This window comes from Tubulanus polymorphus, chromosome 10 (genome assembly GCF_964204645.1).
Source record: "Tubulanus polymorphus chromosome 10, tnTubPoly1.2, whole genome shotgun sequence".
NCBI classification, from domain to species: domain Eukaryota; kingdom Metazoa; phylum Nemertea; class Palaeonemertea; order Tubulaniformes; family Tubulanidae; genus Tubulanus; species Tubulanus polymorphus.
Genome location: NC_134034.1, coordinates 7,985,218 through 8,005,676, shown reverse-complemented (window position 1 = coordinate 8,005,676; position 20,459 = coordinate 7,985,218). Strand labels below are relative to the sequence as shown.

The 20,459-nt window shown below is 36.5% G+C and overlaps 1 protein-coding gene across 1 annotated transcript in view; it reads right to left on the bottom strand.

The window, feature by feature from the left end:
* The window catches only part of LOC141911550 (uncharacterized), a gene marked incomplete at its 5' end in the record, with an annotated part of 62,009 nt that overhangs the window by 18,741 nt on the left and 22,809 nt on the right, over nt 1-20,459 (bottom strand). The window contains 4 exons of the mRNA XM_074802539.1: nt 8,373-8,531; nt 16,718-16,798; nt 18,625-18,702; nt 19,066-19,175. Coding sequence (XP_074658640.1) covers nt 8,373-8,531; nt 16,718-16,798; nt 18,625-18,702; nt 19,066-19,175 — 428 coding nt within the window. The remainder of the gene's footprint in view (nt 1-8,372; nt 8,532-16,717; nt 16,799-18,624; nt 18,703-19,065; nt 19,176-20,459) is intronic.

Sequence of the window (20,459 nt, the reverse complement as noted above, 5' to 3'; positions counted from 1 at the left end):
TTTTTATTAAGAGAATATTGTTTATCTAAAGATTAACGGCTTCGTTGATTTTGGTAAGCGTCACGTGTTACTAAAATGAGGGCGCTATCATCACAGCTCCGCAGTAAATACTCCAAACTACGCCGTGCATTGACATGCAATTTTCAGCACAGTAAATGAAAAATCCTCGTCAATTTTATCTTATTCATTTGTAGTTTTCTTATTGAAGAATTTTATAAGTTGTATCAGTAATATATAAAAAGCCTACTTGTAAATTCGACAGCAAATGTTGTACAATTCTGCTCGTCGTGTTTACGTTAGTAGATCAAGATGATGTCACACTACATCGTTAAAAACCCCCAAAAACGGTATCAAATTGCCAATTTACCCAATTTAGGCTTCATCAATAGCCTTCAAAAGCAGTCGCCACTTAGCTGCCATTATAACAGCCAACTTAATGCAAACCTTAGCCCGTGAATCATTTCACACTCGGAGGAGATAGCGGTCAACACAAATTCAACACTCCGTTTAATACTACTAGATTCAGCGGCGCTGAATCTAAAAAACGTACTTTATCATCATTGACCGTATTGCTGTACCGACAATCATTTTTAATGAAAAAAAAACAAATAATAAAAACGAATACGGACTAATCGTACGGGTTGGCATGTATGCATATCACTTAAGACGGAAGAAGGTTGACCTAGCCACCACCATAAATATCTCTATTTTATAAGATAATGTATGAACTGATTCATGTTACTTAACCGTAATCAATTCTACATGTGTCAACAGGAACAAGAGATTCAAAATGTCCGTACATTGTGGCCATATTGGCTGAATGGGAATTTTTGACAGTTTTCATCCATGGACCTACCACATTACTCATACCAATTTTAAAAGACCGCACACATTATTTGACGTGTGTAGAGCATTAACAAAAAATTCAAGATGTCCGCCATAGCGGCCATATTGGAAGAGCGAGAAAGCTCATTATCGATAAGTTTCATCCATGGACCGACTTCATTACACATAGCGAGCTTAAAAGAAATCGCACATTATTTGGCGTATGTAGAGTGCTTACAAGTGATTCAAGATGTCCGCCGTAGTGGCCATATTCACCATTGGAAGAGCAAGAAAGCTAATTTCAAAAGGTTTCATCCATAGACTGACTTCATTACACATACCAAGTTTAAAAGAAATCACATGTAATTTGAAGTGTGTAGAGCACCAATGAGAGAAAAGCGCATCGCACATGCTGAGAAAAATAGAATGTCACCACGCCTGACTTAGCTATCCTCCCTTGGCAGGGATTTTAACCCGACGGTATCGCTACACTCAGCCACGGCACCAACCCCAGCCACACTAGACTGGGTGCGCAGGTACATGTGCAGGTTTACCACATGAAAACTTGCGGCACCAACAAATAGCTGGTAGTATTTCAAGGGAACTATAAATGGGAAAAACCAGGCTAAAATAAAACAGGATATCTGATAATAACATAATATTATGTTATTATAATAACATAATATTATGTTATTATAATAACATTAAAACGGCCCATATTGAAAAAGTCGGAAAATGTCTTTAAAAAAAAGAATCTTTAGTGGGAATAAAAATCAGTAATATTTAGCCAAAAAACTCACTTTCTTTTGGTCAAAATGTTAATAGGGCCTGAATTAAGAGTCACTTTTTGAATGAGACCATGATGGTCTCATATAAACCATATTGGTTTCTCCGACTCCACAGTTGTGCTAACTACCTCCAAAAACCGTCTTAAGGAGCACTCCTAACTACAGAGGGCTCCAATGTGACAGGCGCGATTGAGGCGATTTGAACTGATCTCAGGAATAAAGAAAATTTTAGAAAAGGTTGGCAATCCGTCTATGGTCGGAAGATTTTCATCCCTGTAATAATGACATCATCTAAGCCGCCCGTGCAGTTGCACACATGGTCTAGTGTGGCAGGGTTTCGTACCGTGGCAAGTCTCGATGCTATCAGGTTTGAATCCCTGCCGGGGGAGGATGTTCTTGGGTGGAATAAAGGGATTCTTTCTTGATCTGGAATAGGCTGGTCTATTAATTTCATTCCTTCTGCTTACAGGGATGAAAACGGAGTAGTTTGAAAAACGGAAATCAAAAAAGAAACTGAAGGTGCGACGCCCCGGGCCCTCCCCCATGAAAATTTCAAAATTTCAAGGGGTTTTTGCGTATCTGAGGCCCATTTTCCAGCATTGACTAATGACAACAAATAAGACTGCTGCCACACGCGGTCGATCATTTGTTTTTTATGTCAATGAAAAAGATGGCTCCGACAATATCCAAATCTTAGATATATATAGTGATACCAGTTAGGTTTGAATCCGAAGTTGCATGTTTTGGATATTATTATAGTAATTCCCTCAAAGTGCATGGATTGAAACAATAACTAATTTTATTGATCACATGTATTCTGTGTTGAACCCAACCGTAAATTCTAATTATAAATTTGCTGCCAGCACTATTATATACAATTATTGATTTCTTGCAACTCGCACTGACAGGTGGCTTTATATATGAGAGATTTAGTGATCTTAGCACCTACGACGATCGTAGGTGTGCTATGATCTCAACTAACAACTTTTCCTCAAAACTCCACACCCAGGTACCCCACATTTTCTCAACGGATTTACACGAATCACAAGAATGATAAAAATAGATTTCCAACCGCGGATTTCCGTGTAAGATTTTCATCCCTGCTAATGTAAGTGGGTATGTATCACTACGGGATTGCTGAGCCCTTTCTCATCGACCACATAACTAATGAGCAAAAGTACAATGAAATAACTTTTTGGACCATTATATCAATAGTCCATTAGCAATTAGAAATGTCTCATACTTTTACAGTAAATCTTAATCAAGTTGGTAGATTTAACTGAAAAATAGTGTCATGTTAATACAGGATCAAAATCAACCAAAATCATTACAACTATCTACTTGAGGCCTGAACGATCATGAAAACTTTCTCTGTATCAGGGCCAAATGAAATAATTGTGTTCTAGACCTATGACAAAACTATGCAATTATGGGCATGATAATGGTGTAACTATTTGCTATCGTTATTAGGTTAAGGGGGGAATGGAATCAAAACCTATAAACATCAGAAAAAGACCTACAAACAAGAGCCCCAAGGCGTCAGCTTTTCATAAATGGCAAGTGATGCAATCAGAAGGTTATATTTGTCAAAATACTCTCCCCCCTCAATATAATTTACATAATCATGTTTCATAAGTGTGACAGGGTGTATAAAAGCGTCCTTACTAGCTCAGCTAGCGGGAATATTTCCTTTGGCTCAGCGGTAGAGCGTCTGCCTTGGACGCCAGGCATCAAGAGTTCGAATCTCGGGAAGGACAGATGTTTCTTCCTGTTACATTTGGGGGCTCGTCCGTCTCTGTGATATCCCTGGGTCCAAGTTCATGTCGTCCCACAGTCGTCATGAGTGGTAATGTCAATCACCTAAGTGAATCACAACACGACGACGTGTCTTTCCAAGAAGGGGGTGAGTGTGACAGGGTGTATAAAAGCGCTTCTACTAGCTCAGCTAGCGGGAATATTCCTTCTGGCTCAGCGGTAGAGCATCTGCCTTGGACGCCAGGCATCGAGAGTCTCGGGAAGGACAGATGTTTCTTCCTGTTACATAAGTAGCACAGATAGAGATGGCAGGGACAAATTCCTGAAATCTATCTTTTCCCATGGACTTATCGATTTAAATGCGGAATAGAATTAAATTTGATTTGATGTTTGTTAAATAAAATAATATTGCATTGGATTTGGTTTTTTAAGAATAAAATTTGGGAGTACATGGCTAATCAAGGTTATCCATCGAATTTGAGAAAAAGCTATTTTTTCCGACATAAAAATATCCCTCCCAAAACCCAAATCAACTTACGATTTCACAGAAATTGATCTTTGAAATACAATATTAATCTTAATATAAAACCCAGAAGTAAAACAGTAGATGAAACCGTTGGTTCACGTGAACACCTGCTGATTTCTGCGGCTAAGCCAATCATAGAGGAGAAATTGCTTACTGATTGCCTTTTTAAAACTGATATTTTTGCGTTCAGATTTTCGCGAAAAAACTCATGTAAATTTTTCAAAATGAATGATTTGTATATAAATATATGATCAGTTGCAGAGTGAAAGGACCTTTCCTCTGGAAACAATGTCATTTAAATTTGCTCCATTTGAATAGTAATAAGCTCGGCCTAGGGAATTTTGCAGCATTTTGTAATTTAGCTGCCCAAGATAACCAGAAATCTATCTCAAACAAAATACTAATGTTACTAAAAACCTGAACAAGGTTGGAATTGAGAGGTATCCTGTCATTTATGAATTTTCTATGTTAAGTAATAATAAGTCCAGAACCATTCTAAAAATGATCACCTAACACTGCTAGCTCATTCGCTGATAAACGTTAAGTGTAAACAAGAGAACTATACATTTGTGGTGCACAAGCGAGTCTGACGATCAAACTTACACTAACAGATCCATATTTTGCAAATTTGTATCTAGGAATGAATCAGGAATGAACTAAAATCAGCCACAGGAGGCCAATGATTCCCATGCCTGCATTTTCGAGGAAGGTTCTTCCACATATTCCCGCTCTCGAGTAATACTCTATCATTAAAGCTATATATACTAAGACTATCAATACAGATGGCATGAAAATAGCAACTATTCAAGGACATACTTTTATCTTGCTTAAAATCCAAAAAATTCATATGATACTAACTGGTGGTGTCTGCGTGCATTGTTTGTGATATAACATTAATCATATTACAATTAAATTGAAAAATTGCAACTCTAAAATAATTTTAATTCATAAATCAAATCTATGGTTAATTGTATTATACAAAAATCATTCATAAAAATAGTAACACACTGTTTCCTCTACTTTGTCAGACAGAAATGTGTATAACAAGAACAGCATGCATTTTATTACGGAAAAGGAGAAATATTGGTCATAAACGTAAAAGAAAACAAAACACTTTTGAATTTAACAGTGACTGACTGACTGACTGTAGAGTATTTACCCGCCACAGATTTCGGGTGAGGAAGTGGTGATTGTTTTATGTTCTATGTTTCCAATTACAACAACAGAGGCCAACAATGCTACCTGCCTCTGTTACCTGCGTTGTTTATAGCACTGAAATTCACAAAGGTATACAATGTTTCAGAAAGTCTCGCACCAGTGTTGATCTTAAGAGAATGATATCTGGAAGAATGCAAGCAAAGATTTACTTAAATATCTTTCAATTTATAAATCTTCACAATTGAACACCCCTCGGTCTCTAACTGAGGAAAGAAGAGCATGTTTTGACCGCCAAATAAAACTTAACTTTTATCTATTGTTCTTTATTTCAATAAGTAAATTCAATATCATAAGTATCATGAGTATAGCCAAATTCATGGAGAACAATTTGTGATTATTACAAAATGCAGATTTAAAAAAAACATACACTAACCTTGTGCATTTCAAATCAGTGGAATTAAGAGGATAGTGTTGGGCACTGTAAATTCTAGCTTTGATTATCAAATGAATTTAATGAGTAAGTGTTCTAAAGTTCCAAAAATTATTCCTATTTTCAAGGTCTGAATATTTGGAAAGAACCACATCAAAATCACTTGCACTTATTGGCATAGATGTTTTGGGATTTGATTCAATTTTCATCCATTCTTACTACCATTTTTACACGTTGAAACATACCATGCTGAACATTTTGTGGCAACCCTATTACCTCCATGTTTAGTGTGAGACAAACCCTCTTGTTCAAATTATCCAAACATCAATTCATGTTTTCCCAAAATATTGGAATTTTCTAAATCATGGTTGAATCCTGTGTATATGATTAGTGACTGGTGGTGCTTTTTCAGTAGTGGAACAGACCTCCACATCGATAAAAACATACAATAGTAGGTGCAGCTCTCGAAGGACCGCTTGCCCAGGTAGAGACCGTGTATGGGTTATTCGCGGTGAAAATCAGTTCATTTTTAATGAAGTTTGAACTTGATTTCTTTGGCTTCAAAATCCGATAATTATCAAATGAGTCATCGAATAGATATAAGATTCCCTTGCTCATTCAGTGTATGGTATTGATTTCACTGAAAATTGATTTAGTAATTGGAATTCAATTGAAATGTACAAGAAATTGAAGCAAAGTAACCAAGTGCCACTAGCGATCCTAACGGATAATCACTGAATCCTCGCTTCCCTCAGTAGCCTAGCCGGTATTCCATTGGAGACAGTAGTTAGTCACCAAGTGTCTTTAATTGAAGACGATTCCAAATCATTTGTAGTGGCGTTCACACAAGATTCTGAGCTAAAGTAGCGGTCATTACAACTAGGGGTCCAGGGACACCATGCCCACTTGGGAAGTGGTTTCAAATGCTCAACAATCTAACAATTTCAATACATAACGCCCCCAAGTGACCATATACAAAACCAATGACCTTGAAACCCACCAAAATCATAGAATATGTCAGCAGCTATAGTTTTGTAATTGATTGTGATAACAAAATATGCCTCGTTACCAATTAAATATGGAAATACTAAGTTATTCCACTATTCAACGCCCCCTGGTGACCATATGCAAAACCCAATGCCCTTAAAACTCACCACAATCGTAGTACATGTCATGAAATACAACTTTGCAATTGATCATGGTAACAAAATATGCCTAGGTACCAACCTAATAAGGAAATAGTAAGCTATTCTACTATTCAACTCCCCCTGGTGACTATATGGAACAACTAATGTTATTAAAAACTCACCACAATCAAAGACGATGTCATGAACTACAACTTTGCAATTGATCATGGTAACAAAATATGCCTAGGTACCAATCTAATAAGGAAATACAAAGTTATTCTACTATTCAATGCCCCCTGGTGACCAAATAGAATAACTAATGTCCTTAAAACTCACCAAAATCATGGAAGATGTCATGAGCTTCAACTTTGCAATTGATTGTGGTAACAAAATATGCATAGGTACAAATATAATATAGAAATACTAGGTTATTGTATTATTCAACGCCCCTTGGTGGCCACATACAAAAACCAATGGCCTTGAAACTCACCAAAATTATAGAACACGTTATGGGCTACAACTTTGTAATCGAATTTAGTAACACAATATGCTAAGGTATCAATTTAATGTGGAAAAACTTTTTCCCACCTACGAATGAGTACTGATGTCACTAAGATGGCCGCCAATTGCGTCATTATTGGCTGATCAAAAATACCTGTCTCAGGTATAAAACATCCCTTTCCAAAGAATACCCATCACAAATTGCAATGAGAAATGGCAAACCAGTAGGAAGCTACAGGACCTAGAAATCTGGCAAAAATCGACATTTTTGGGCACTAAAAGGTCATAGGACGGCCATCTTGAGTCAGATCGACCCAATTTTTCTTATGCTGATGGGCCCTTGGTAGATTCAAATATAAACGAAAGATCAAGGTAATTGATCAAAGCGTCTTCAAAATTTCCCTCGAAAACTTTGAAAATGTGTAAAAAGTGTTGATTTTGGCGAACAATAATGGCTGCCAGTCAGCCATCTTGAATCTGACAGGGCCAGTTTTTGGGCTGAAGATGTGTCTAGTGTAGATACATTTATAAACCAAATATCAAGACATTAACTTGAAGCGTCTTCAAAACTTCCCAAAATAACTGGATTCCGTCTATGGACGGACGAACGGACGGACGACGGACGAAAAGTGAACGCAATAGCCCGCTGGGACTAAAGTCCCAAGTGGGCTAAAAATATATCAATGGCTATTTACAATACATCGTTGTCTGCACATTAGTCATTTTATATATGAATATGGGATTTCCATGCTATGCAAATTTCTGCTATCTTGCTCTACTGTCGAGTTTGAAATGTCAATTTTGTGTACACTTAGCTATACTATCTATTGATTTGAGTATCAAATCAAGTGGCCAAAAGTTCATCTTCATTGTTTTGTACAAGGCCATAACAAGTGCCATATCAAGTTATCAGCACAGAATCCCTTTCCACACTTGCCAATACTATTTTGGCACCATCCTGAAGTCACAAATAAGCCTTGAATAATCTAATTATGTGAACACTTAGTACTGTACTGAAATACTTGTGTGAACGCCGTTTTTATCTATTACCCTATTTAGAATATAGACAACTTTTTTCTTTAATTCTGTGTCATACGATTATCTGCATCAGATTTCATGGCCACTTTAGAATCTCAGTACCATGTTATATACGGGGGTAAATGTTGAATTGTTTAAAAGTCATTTAAAATTGAAATATCAAACTGTTAAGATTGTTACCTTCAGTTAGTCAGTAGGGTGTGAGATTAAATGTAGGATCGTACCTCAGTATCCATGAGAGCTGCTTCGCTGAGGTCTGATGGCTGGTAGGCTTGGGGTGGTGGTTGGGCATACATTAACTGCTCTGGAGATAAACCAGGCTGTATGGACTGATGGTATAAGTAACTGCTCGCAGGAGTTGTCGCAATGGTTGGCGTTGGACCCTGTAATAAATACACAATAAATTGTATGAAAATTGATAAAAGATGATAAAGAAATGATCGGATTTGATAATACTAAATGGAAATAATGTTTGCCTTAGCTATGACCTCGAAATTGTACACACAGCTGCAACTAGGCAATATTTCAATTGACTGTTGCAATTTGTTTTTATAGACTTGCTTATTATCCTTATCCTACCTTAACACCGCCTCTCCCATATGAATGCAAAATCAATATGTTTGTATAACAATTTGACTCATTTATCGCTAAAATGTTTTAAATTCGATTTCAGCAGATAGACGGCGTCTATGGTAATGGGTATCAGGGATGAAAACCAGGGATTATGAAAAAAAGCGGGACTTTTGATGAAAAGTTATATTAGTGAATTTTTTGAAGTTAGTGAATTGAAGGAGTTAATCATATCCACCATACTAGACCATACATTGGTAGTAAGGTGCTCTATCAGCTTATACTTGACATAAAAGGAATTGCATGTCATAAAAGTATAAGGTAATTACATTTTAAATAACAAACAGATGTTTATACAAGGAAGAGAAGGAACGTAACACATTTTAAGTAGGCCTAAAAGATTTTGAAATCAAATACATACAATCATTATAAATTATAAGCCACCTACTAAATTATAAGGTTTCATTAAATCAAAAGCATCTCAGATGTCATATTTATATTTTTGTTGCTGAAGCTAAAATCAAATCTAGCTGTATCGGGAGATGAGAAAGTATTCTAAGTTCCATACAAACTCTGTCCGGATTTTCAGGATTAAAAGCTAAGATCTAAGGCTAAAAAATTGATACCTTGTCTCTCCACTCATTGCTGAGCTTAAAAGTTGTAGCCGGCCACCTATCTACCCTGTACATTACTTTTTTCAACCATGAACAAAGACATTTTACTATATCAGACCCGACAGTTTTAGAAATGAACAGATATAGATAACATTTTACAACTAAAAAGATTCTTTCTGCGTGGCGGTAAGCAATAAGTTTGACATTTCAATGAATTCTCTATCTTTTCTCAATCTACAGAAGGTCACTTCGACATGACAATATGTGCGTGTGAGCAATATTCATTCGCCGGACAGACGCGACAGTCCGCGTTCCCTTGTAGTATTATTCTAACCGCACTGTAGAAGGCTTTACTTGGCCTACACAGAAAGCTTGTCTCTTTTTTTAATTGTGCTTTTTTAAAAATTCTAAATTTTATTGTTTGTTTTTTCTCTCTACCTGTGTAAATAGCCTGTCATGCTTTCCGTGAAATAAATTTGAACATGAACATGAACCACACTGTATGAGAAAGCCTGCGGCGTATTGCTACCCTACTATGTAACCATCTCATCATTAACCTTAGCGTCAAGCAGTAGCGCTAAAAAGGTGCAGAGGTCAACAAGAAGTGTCCCACGTACAAGCAGGATCGTAGCAAGTAAGCCGCAGCTAATGAAGTGTTTGAATTCAACTATATACTACGCAATATTAATCGACCTGTATGGTGTTTTTAATGCGAATTAGAATTGTTCAAAATTTATGTGCATAACGATACAAACGTTTTTTTTCGTCAAGATAATCCCGGGCGTATGTATGATTAGTTTTAGTTCAAATATTTTCAAACAAATCTTTTTTTATTAAGAGAATATCCTTCATCTAAAGATTAACAGTTTCGTTGATTTTGGTGAGCTTCATGTGTTACTAAAACGAGGGCGCTATCATCACAGCTCCGAACTATGCCGCACATCGACTTACAATTTTCAGCACAGTAAATGAAAATCCTCCTCAATTTTATTTCTTCTTTTGCAGTTTTCACGTATGAAAACAAAATTAGTAAGACTTTGGTTAAAACAATCAATCTAAACCTTTGGACTGCGGAGTTTACAAAATTCCTTGTTTTGGCTGTGATAAAATTTACTTTGGCGAAACTGGTCGTGATTTAAAAACTCGAATTTCGGATATAATAAATCAAAAACCGGCTAGTGGCGTAGCCAATTACGTTTGGAACACTGGTCATCGTTTTAATTTTGATAAAGCCGAAATTATTTATACTTCCAGCAAAACTAAACGCCACATAGTTGAGTCTGCCCTAATTACTCGTCACTCAGATATTAGTACCAATTTAAATAATGGCTTTTCTCCGCATAATTCCCTTCTTTCTAAGTATATTACTTCATGCCTTGCCAAACACTAATTATTTACTCAATTAACTTGTCCTCCTCTGTATGTATATATACCCCTGTTTTTAGTCTATTTCTCACACCTGACGATGATCTCTAGGGTGAGATCGAAACGTCGTGTCTTTTATATATTTTAGATTTAATAAATAAATTCTGGTTTTTAAATTCTTTTAATCTGTAAATAGTGGGATTTTATCTTATTATCCATTCACCACGTTTGAGTGTGGTCATCGTTCTCCTATGTTTGTTGTCTATTATCAACAAATTCTGCGATAGAGAAAATCCCTGAAACAGTGAGTGGGCTGAAATATTGATAAGAATAATAATGCAAAATGATGAGCAAATTTTCTTTACGTGATACCAGTAAAACATGGATGGTAACTCTTCTTCCACTTTCAGGTTAGGTTGTTATACTGGCACAGGTATTACTCCAGTGTAATATGAGCAATAAAAACATTGATGCTGATAACAAGTTGTATCTTAAGATAACCATAAGCATCAAAACCAGATATGATCATCTATACGAAATTCCAGATACAATTCCATTGTCCTGGCTGAACCTAAGGTTGTATAGATGTCGTTCATGCATCTAATTGAACTCTTAATTATCAATCAGCCTCGTCAGTTTAGACATTTAGTGTTAAGTATTAACCAATGCAGTTATTTCACCTATCAATGGATGAATGTAGTCAGGGTTCATAGTCAGGCCTTGGTTAAAATCAAGACTTATCATAACCTTTGAAAGGTGAAAATCAAGACTTTTTTAATGAATCAAATGCCAAACCAACAACAACTGTCGCGCCGAAATTTGAGTCCCATATAAAGTTCATTTTTATTAAGCTTCGCCCAATAAGCCGAGGCCCTTCATCAGGAGATTTTAATTCACTGACTTGTCAGTTAGTTTGTCTTAATTGACGATGTATGAGGATAATCCACCCATCCACAAAATGTAAAAAAAATACAAAAATATACTGACTTTTTGTTTATTTCATAGACATCAAAAGTAATACTTGCTATTTCTTATTTAATATAAAAATAAATACCGACTTGGGAGACCTGCTAGGAACCCTGGTAGTGAATACTTGGGTTATTGGTAAAAATCCCCTTGGCAAAAACCCCCAATTTTTCGAAGTAGGCAAAAGTCCCCAATTCTTCAAAGTATGTAAAAATCACCCTCCTTATGAATGGGGTCTAAGTAGATAAAATCTTAGGGTCCATCAATTCATATCATTGATACATCATTATTTACTGTGGACAACATAAGGATATCATGAGCATACAAACTATAGTACAGTAAAACTTGTTAACCTCGGATCTCGAGGCCATAAAATGTTTTCCGAGGTAGGCGAATTCCGAGGTAGGAGCAGAAACAGAAATGAATATTTTCAAAGACATAATTTCCTCTATGCTTCAATGTAAGTATGTCTCGTTGCAATAAACTCCGATGTCATCAGGCATATTAAAACAAATGACCAATGAAAACTTTTTTGTCTTTTCTTGACGTTAATCCAGCCAAGTTCCTTTTAAACGCACATGATTTGATTTCCTGGTTATACATACTTTCTTTTTCTCCAATAGATGGCGCCATTTGTCACGATAATCATTTGGGAACTCATTTCAGAGGTAACACTCTTCAAAATCAATAAACTGCCGGGATATATATATTGCATAGATCGTCAGTCAAATGTCTCAATGGATAAAAAACACGGAAGGTCTCTAAAGTTTTCCGAGGTGAGCAAAGAAAAATGACCCACGGTAGTCAGTCCGAGGTAAACAAGTTTTTGAGGAGGGCAATTCCGAGCAAGACACATATTTTTCATTGAAAAACAGTTACAAATGAAAAATGATTTTTTTTTTCCGATGCAAGCAAAATTCCGAGATGATCAATTCCGAGGTGAGTGAGTTCTACTGTGTACACTATTTGAATTAAAACATACTACAAATTAACAGTTCATTAATACTCAATTAGAACTTCGTGAAGCTTAATGAAACAGTTCATTTCCCATTTCGGAAATATTACGCATGAATCTAAAATGTTTCAAATTAAAAGTTCTCTATTTCTAATATAATTCATGGCATTGCACAGTGAAATATACCAGCTTATACCACCAAATATATAAGTTAAAAAGAGTACACAGTTCAAAAATAATCCAGTTCGATTGTTAGATGATTGAAAAATTCATCATTCTTATAAATTCTGCAAATTCCTTCAATTCGAACAATTTACTACAGAATTTATTACAATGAAAAAATCCATTGCATAGTTCAATTACAATGCCGTCTCATTGCAAATGAATGTAGAAACATATTGCTTTGAAATGTTTTTTAAAAAGATAACTAGGCGGGGATTTTTACCTACTATGAAGATTTGGGGATTCTTACCAATAATGGGATTTTTACCTACATTCGAATACTTGACACTTAAACTTTAAGTGAGCAGTTCATATCTCATAAATGACTAACACTTAATTTAGAACAAATATTGCACAGCCTAATCCATTTGAATTTATTAAATCAATTTTTCATTTAGAACTTCAATGAACAGGACCAGGGCGTTGATATATTTTTCCTGTATAATTGAATAACAATTGTGTAACTTACTTGAAAAATTACTCTTTTAGAAAAGTTTATGACTGCAATTAATCTTAGTCACCTGTAAATTTTACCTTAATATTTATTCTCCAAGCGTTTTAAATTATAATCTTACCAGCTCATATTTTTTATACTGATGGCTATAAGAAGAAAAATTATTATTATTATTGTACAGGGATGAAAACAGAGGCGTTTGAAAAATGCGGAAAAATTTGAAATAAAAGTATTAGGCTAAGTACTGCTGGCTAGCCAGCGAGCACCGAAGGGGGATTTGGGTGACCTCCCCAAGAAAATTTCAAGGAGTTTTTGGCGCATCTGACGCCCATTTTCCAATGACAAAATAAGACTGCTACCACGAGGTTGATCGTTCGTTGTTTATATCTAGAGTTCATAAAAGGATGGCTCTGATGATATACAAATCACTAGAACATGTTCATACTTAAATGAACTTGTCAATAAATAATGTGACTGATTGTGAGAACATCGAATGCCTTTTATATCCATGTTGGCAGTTGACATTATATTCCTTGGAACACAAACACTGACTTAAAGTCTTATTGTGATAGTATGCCTGTCTGACCAGTAAGCCCTGTCTGTGAATCTGCGTATGCCTGTCGTATTGAAAATAGAAATAATCGAATGCCTCATCCGGGGGGTTCAGGTCATTCATTGACACCTGCATTTTGAGACGGTCTGTTCTTTAAGTATGCTACAATCTAACTCTCCACTTTTCCCTCCCCCGAGACCCTACCTTCCCCATCATTTTCTCAACGGATCTACATCAATCTCAAGAATGACTAGGGGTCCAGGGACACCATGCCCACTTGGGAAGTGGTTTCAAATGCTCAACAATCTAACAATAACAATATTCAACGTCCCCTGGTGACCATTTACAAAAACCAATGACCTTACAAATCACCACAATCATAGAACATGTCAGCAGCTACGATTTTGTAATTGATTGTGATAACAAAATATGCCTCGTTACCAATTTAATATGGAAATACTAAGTCATTCTACTATTCAACGCCCCCTGGTGACCATATTCAAAACCCAATGACCTCGAAACTCACCACAATCATAGAACATGTCATGAACTACAACTTTGCAATTGATCATGGTAACAAAATATGCCTAGGTACCAATATAATAATAAGGAAATACTAAGTCATTCTACTATTCAACGCCCCCTGGTGACCATATTCAAAACCCAATGACCTTGAGACTCACCACAATCATAGAACATGTCATGAACTACAACTTTGCAATTGATCATGGTAACAAAATATGCCTAGGTACCAATATAATAAGGAAATACTAAGTTATTCTACTATTCAACGCCCCCTGGTGACCATATAAAAAAACTTATGTCCTTAAAACTCGCAACAATCATAGATGATGTCATGAGCTACAACTTTCCAATTGATTGTGGTTACAAAATATTCATAGGTACGAATATAATAAAGAAATGCTAAGCTATTGTATTATTCAACGCCCCCTGGTGGCCATATACGAAATCCAATTACCTTGAAACTCACCACAATCATAGAACACGTTATGAGCTACAACTTTCTAATTGATTGTGGTAGCAAAATATGCTTAGGTATCAATATAATGTGGAAAAACTTTTTCCCACTTACGAATGAGTACTGGTTACACCAAGATGGCCACCAATTGCGTCATAATTGGCTGATGAAAAATACCTGTCTCAGGTATAAAACATCCCTTTCCAAAGAACACCCATCACAAATCGTAATGAGAAATGGCAAACCAGTAGGAAGCTACAGGACTCAGAATTCGGGCCAAAATTAACATTTTTGGGCACTAAAAAGGTCATAGGACGGCCATCTTGAGTCCGACCGACCCAATTTTTGTTATGTTGATGGGCCCTGGGGGGATTCACATATATCCGAAAGATCAAGGTAATTGATCAAAGCGTCTTCAAAATTTCCCTAAAAAAGTTCAAAAATGTGTAAAAAGTGCTGATTTTGGCGAACAACAATGGCTGCCAGTCGGCCATCTTGATTCTGACAGGGCCAGTTTTTGGGTTTAAGATGTGTCTAGGGTAGATACATGTGTAACCCAAATATCAAGACGTTACCTTGAAGCGTCTTCAAAACTTCCCAAAATAACTGGATTCCGTCTACGGACGGACGGACGAAAAGTGAACGCAATAGCCCGCTGGGACTAAAGTCCCAAGTGGGCTAATAAAAATGGACCTCCAACTGCGGAAATCTGCGTTTCCCCGGAAGATTTTCATCCCTGATTGTAATGTTTGTCACAAAATCGAAAGTTCCAGTGGCTGTTGTCTTAAACTAACAAAGTACTGCACTGTGCTGCCACCTTGCAAAATTAATTTCAGCACAATTCACGGTTCTGCGCTTTTCTTTCAAACTAAAAACAAGACTTTCAACGCCAGTTGCCACCAATTGCCCTGGTTACTATGCAGATTTTTAGATATATATTAAAATAGTCCAAGGTGGTGCCTGGAAAATACTGTGTTTGTTTCTTCTGAAACTATGTTAATTAAATACAGTCATGAGTTTATTGAATAATTAAAAAAAATAAACCAACTATTTCACCAACGTTAATGTCATGCAAAATAATTTCCAACTAGATATGTTTGCAATTATAATCAGAGTTCATATAATGTATAGCACTGCCAATCAGTTAGGGAGACTTCAGAGCAAAAGAAGGTAATCTAATTCTTGACGATAAAAGTAGAATTCCAATCTTAATACAGTACGACTACACAGTATCTACCTACCATATGCAAGATAATCATAACATTATCAGCATTGTAACAGTGAGCGAGGAAACAGCGGTATCTGGCTGCATACATCTCTAGAAAAATAAAGTTACTGGGTAGGCCTCACTCATGGGAATAGGATGAACGGTTAATCTTTCATGGAGAAATTTGCCGGGCTACCCCTTTTTGCCATTGTACAAGCACCTTGTTGATTCAATAGCCTAATGCACATGAGCGCCAGGAAAAAAGGTCTATGCACCATGAATCTTATTTCACATTTCCATGTTGTTGAATTGGTTTTCAACAGGGCCATTTTCTTAAAACTGAGCATTCATGAATTTCACTAGGTTAGTGTCTATTACTCAGAAAATTCAAGCCCTGAAGGTACATAGCCCCACAGAGGGGGGGAGGGTGCTAGGGCCTATATACAAAAAATTATTTTGTATCAGATTGAAAACTTGTTACCTTGCTGCTGCCATTAAAGTTAGAACTGAGTGAATGATTGCATCAGCCAGTCAATCAGTGTCATAGTACTTCAACTCTACTGTCTATCATACTTGGGTTCTGGGATTTTCTAACAATTCAGTCAGTTCATGACTGACTGACTACCCATTGCCAGGCTTGTGATGTGGACTGTAAAAAACTTGTCAACCACGTTAAATTCTCACCTGAGGAGTCCATCTCCACTGATTAGCTGCTGCAGCTGCTGCCGCTGCTGCTGTTGTCCAATTCTGTTGCACAGCTGTTGCCTAAAATATCAAAATGTATTTATAAAGAGAATTAGCCTTTTGATGCTATAGTTGTACACATTACCACCACAGGGGCCTGACACCATTTTGATTTACTCCCAGTATCCAAGGTACCATCCAGGAAAATCTGTTAGTAAATATCTCAACATAAACTTGCATCATTTCCGCATCATTAAACAAAAAAGAATTTTCTATATGGTCGTGTTAGCAACAAGCGCGATAAAATTGATCAATGAAATCTTATCAAATTCGATTTGCAGCTAACTACCTAATTCTACCAGTTCAAAAAATAAATAAGAATTAAGCAATCATAGAATTTAAAATCTAACCTAAGAATTTAATACAGAGTGACTATATGAGAAAACATAGACAGTGATATTTGCTCTGAATTGGTAGACTTCAACTTTTGCGCCTTAAAATAACATTTCTATATAAGATTGGACAGGCAATAGACTTACTAATCATTATTGTACATGAACGGGCCGGTCAACCTTCATAAAAAGTCTACTGAAGAGCAACCTCGCACAGCATGATAAATATGCCGTCGATACAATCCACAAGCTCCCTTACGGATTATCATTCATTATATCATAATCTGAATTCAATTAGATCCTACAAATATTGCTCCACCTGGAGTTTTGTAGGCTAATGCAAATTAGTATTGGCTAAAATTCGTCCGCATATTGATAGAAATGGTTTTTTTTTTCATCAAGATCACCGTGGCCCAGAAATTAAGAAAGCCAAATATTTTCAAGAAAATCGTTTTAACAATAGATTTTCCTTTATGTACAGGATTAACTGCTTCGGTCAATTGGTGAACTACACGTGTTACTTAATGGGGGGCCTGATCTCTGCTCTGCAATAAGGGAGCATCTCAAAATTCCGATAGTTACTTCAATAAGAATAACTCGTGGAAGGGGGTGGGGGGTGGAGGCCTCCCACGGATTCATCACGACTGCTGAACTATCGATTTATTGCGGTGCAATAAAGATAACATTGAATTGAATTGCAGTTTCAAATTCATATATTAACCGTCTTAGTTGCTGTTGGTTTTTTTTAGATATATTTGTTTTTGTTCGTTAAGTCTATTAGAGTTTAATAGGTTTTCCACTTGTAATTTGCCAATTTATTTTTCAATTAAAAGTTGTGTTCGAAATACACTCGTGAGAATGTCTTATCTTTGTCTGTGGTCTCTCTTTAGAAAATCAATAGTTTCAACTTTGGCATGTGTCTTATCAAAGGGGGGGGGGGGATTAAAACCAATTAGACAGTTATTCTAATTGATAGAACTATTGAAATTTTGAGATACTCCCCAGGTAAAGCTCCAAGGATCATCTCATCTTGAAACTAGAATGTGGCAAAGCCACGTATGTCTCCCAGGGGTAAGCAGTTTGAAACCCATCCACTAAATTTCATGAAAATCAATGTATAGAATTATAGGCTGTATAGCACTAACAAATAGTTCAACATGGCGGCCATAATTAATGACCAAAAATTGTCTATTTTCATCAAAACCTATCAAGAACTGTACAATTAGAGTTGATAAGTATGATTCTGAGAGATTTGAGAGAGAACAATGCAATTTGCCATAAAAATTATCAACTTTTTCTGTAATGTATCAAATTTTTTCAGTATTCTCTGGTGAACAAAAATAGGTAACAATTTTCCAACTAAAAAGGTACTTTTTGGACGATGGAGACATAGAAAACTCAGGGTGAAGACAAGTTAGGTTGTTTGATAAGGTTGTTTGTTCAAAACTTGATTCCTTTTACAGGCCCATAACGGGGTTCGCCGAAACTTTCTCAGTTCGAAGAAAGAATACTTACCGCTTGTGTCTGATAAGTTGAATATTGAGGTTGAGTTACATACATAGGCTGTGGAACCATCACAGCTGGATACTGAGGCTGAAATAGAACAAAAGTGCATTAGGCCTGGCGATGCATAATTTTTACAGCTTGGACTCATTGAGCAGTGTTTACATAATAGCAGGGTGTCCGGTCCATTTTTTCAACGCGACATCGTTCCTATGATGTCCCTAGACCTCAAGTATTTACTTGGGGTCTAAGGACATCAGGGGTCTTTGAATTTATGTCAAAATCTTTGTCAGTGCTGCCCTCCATTAGCACGATACTTCAATCATTTTGAAGAAAAACTCAATATTAGGCAGCACATCGATATTCCAGATCCAAACATCAACGGCTGACTTGCAAAGAATTATTAGGATATGTCCTAATAAAACTTATAAATGTCTCAATCACCATACTTACAGTGGGTTGAGCAACTGGAAACTGGCTGCCATCTTGTCCTTGGAATATTGCTAAGCCATTATGATATGAATATTGAATTCCATTTGTGAATAACACCGGTGAAAAAGACGCTTCTGAAATCAACCATAATTGAAAAATGAGCTATAGTCCTAAATATCAATGCTCTAATGCCAAAAACTTTACCGCATTTCCTAGTGTGGAAGTCAAGGTTTGAGACCAAAAATCATTTCTAATAGGTCGATTTACGTAATACACTAGCTACGCTTTCAATATCGTTTAAAACTTACAATGTTTAGAGTTCAAGGTCGTCATGATGAAATGGAATATTAACTTATGTTAGGCTACACTCAAATATCAATATCATTATAAATCAATTAGAATTTAGGATGTTGATAAAATAGTTTCTTAGTTTGGAAATGTTTCAAATCAAAAGCAAAGAAAGCCATGTGTATTCATTGTACAGTATTCATATAAGCCACACTGCTGTGGCAGCGTGCCGATAATCAAGGCAGTAAAATACTAGCCAATACAGGTGCATGGCATTCAATGTATACACAATATTTTCAACACGTGGATAAAACTATGATCACTTATCCAGTAATTTTATGTTAGAAACAATAAATACCAATGATTAATTGCAAGTGGTTAGGACTCTCAACTTCTATAGCCACCATCACACAGAGACGATTTGGTCCAGGCCAAATTTTGCCCATGCCTAATTAGAGCGTGCAACACGAAAACCACTCATTCGATACTAAACGATGCTTAAACAAAGCGATGTAGGTCATTTCCGGTACCAATTGCAATTCACAAGCAATCATTTGTCTTGTGCTAAAATTTGGCGCGGGCCTGGTTTTCTGGCCAAACAGGCTCGGGCCTAATTGGCACCCATGTGAACAGTTGTTCCGGGCCAAATTTACAGGTCATTTGAAGTCAATCGAATCGTAATCCAATTTATCATTAAAACAAATGGCCTAGCACTCTTTTCGAAGTGACTTATTGTAAACACATGGAGAAGCGACTTGACTGATACACCAACTACAGCATCAGCACAATTTTTACACTGAAAATTTGACAACGACTTGAGCTGAGCTCAGGTTGACTTATAATCCGATCATCTCATCGTAAGAACAGGGGTTTTTAACACGTGGCCACTGGTTGCCAATCGATTTGTCGCATCATCGTAAGAGCGCTCAGGTCGACAACACTAAGTAGTCTTCCTCTATCAATCATGTGACCATCTCATTGCTGTTTGGCTACAACCATTTGATCGGGTAGTAGAAATAGAACTCGTTCTAACGGGTCTGCAATCAATTCGTCATGGTCGAAAGCACACTTAGGTTGAACATTTCCCGATGAAAATATCGCAGATCCTTACGACGAGATGATCGGGT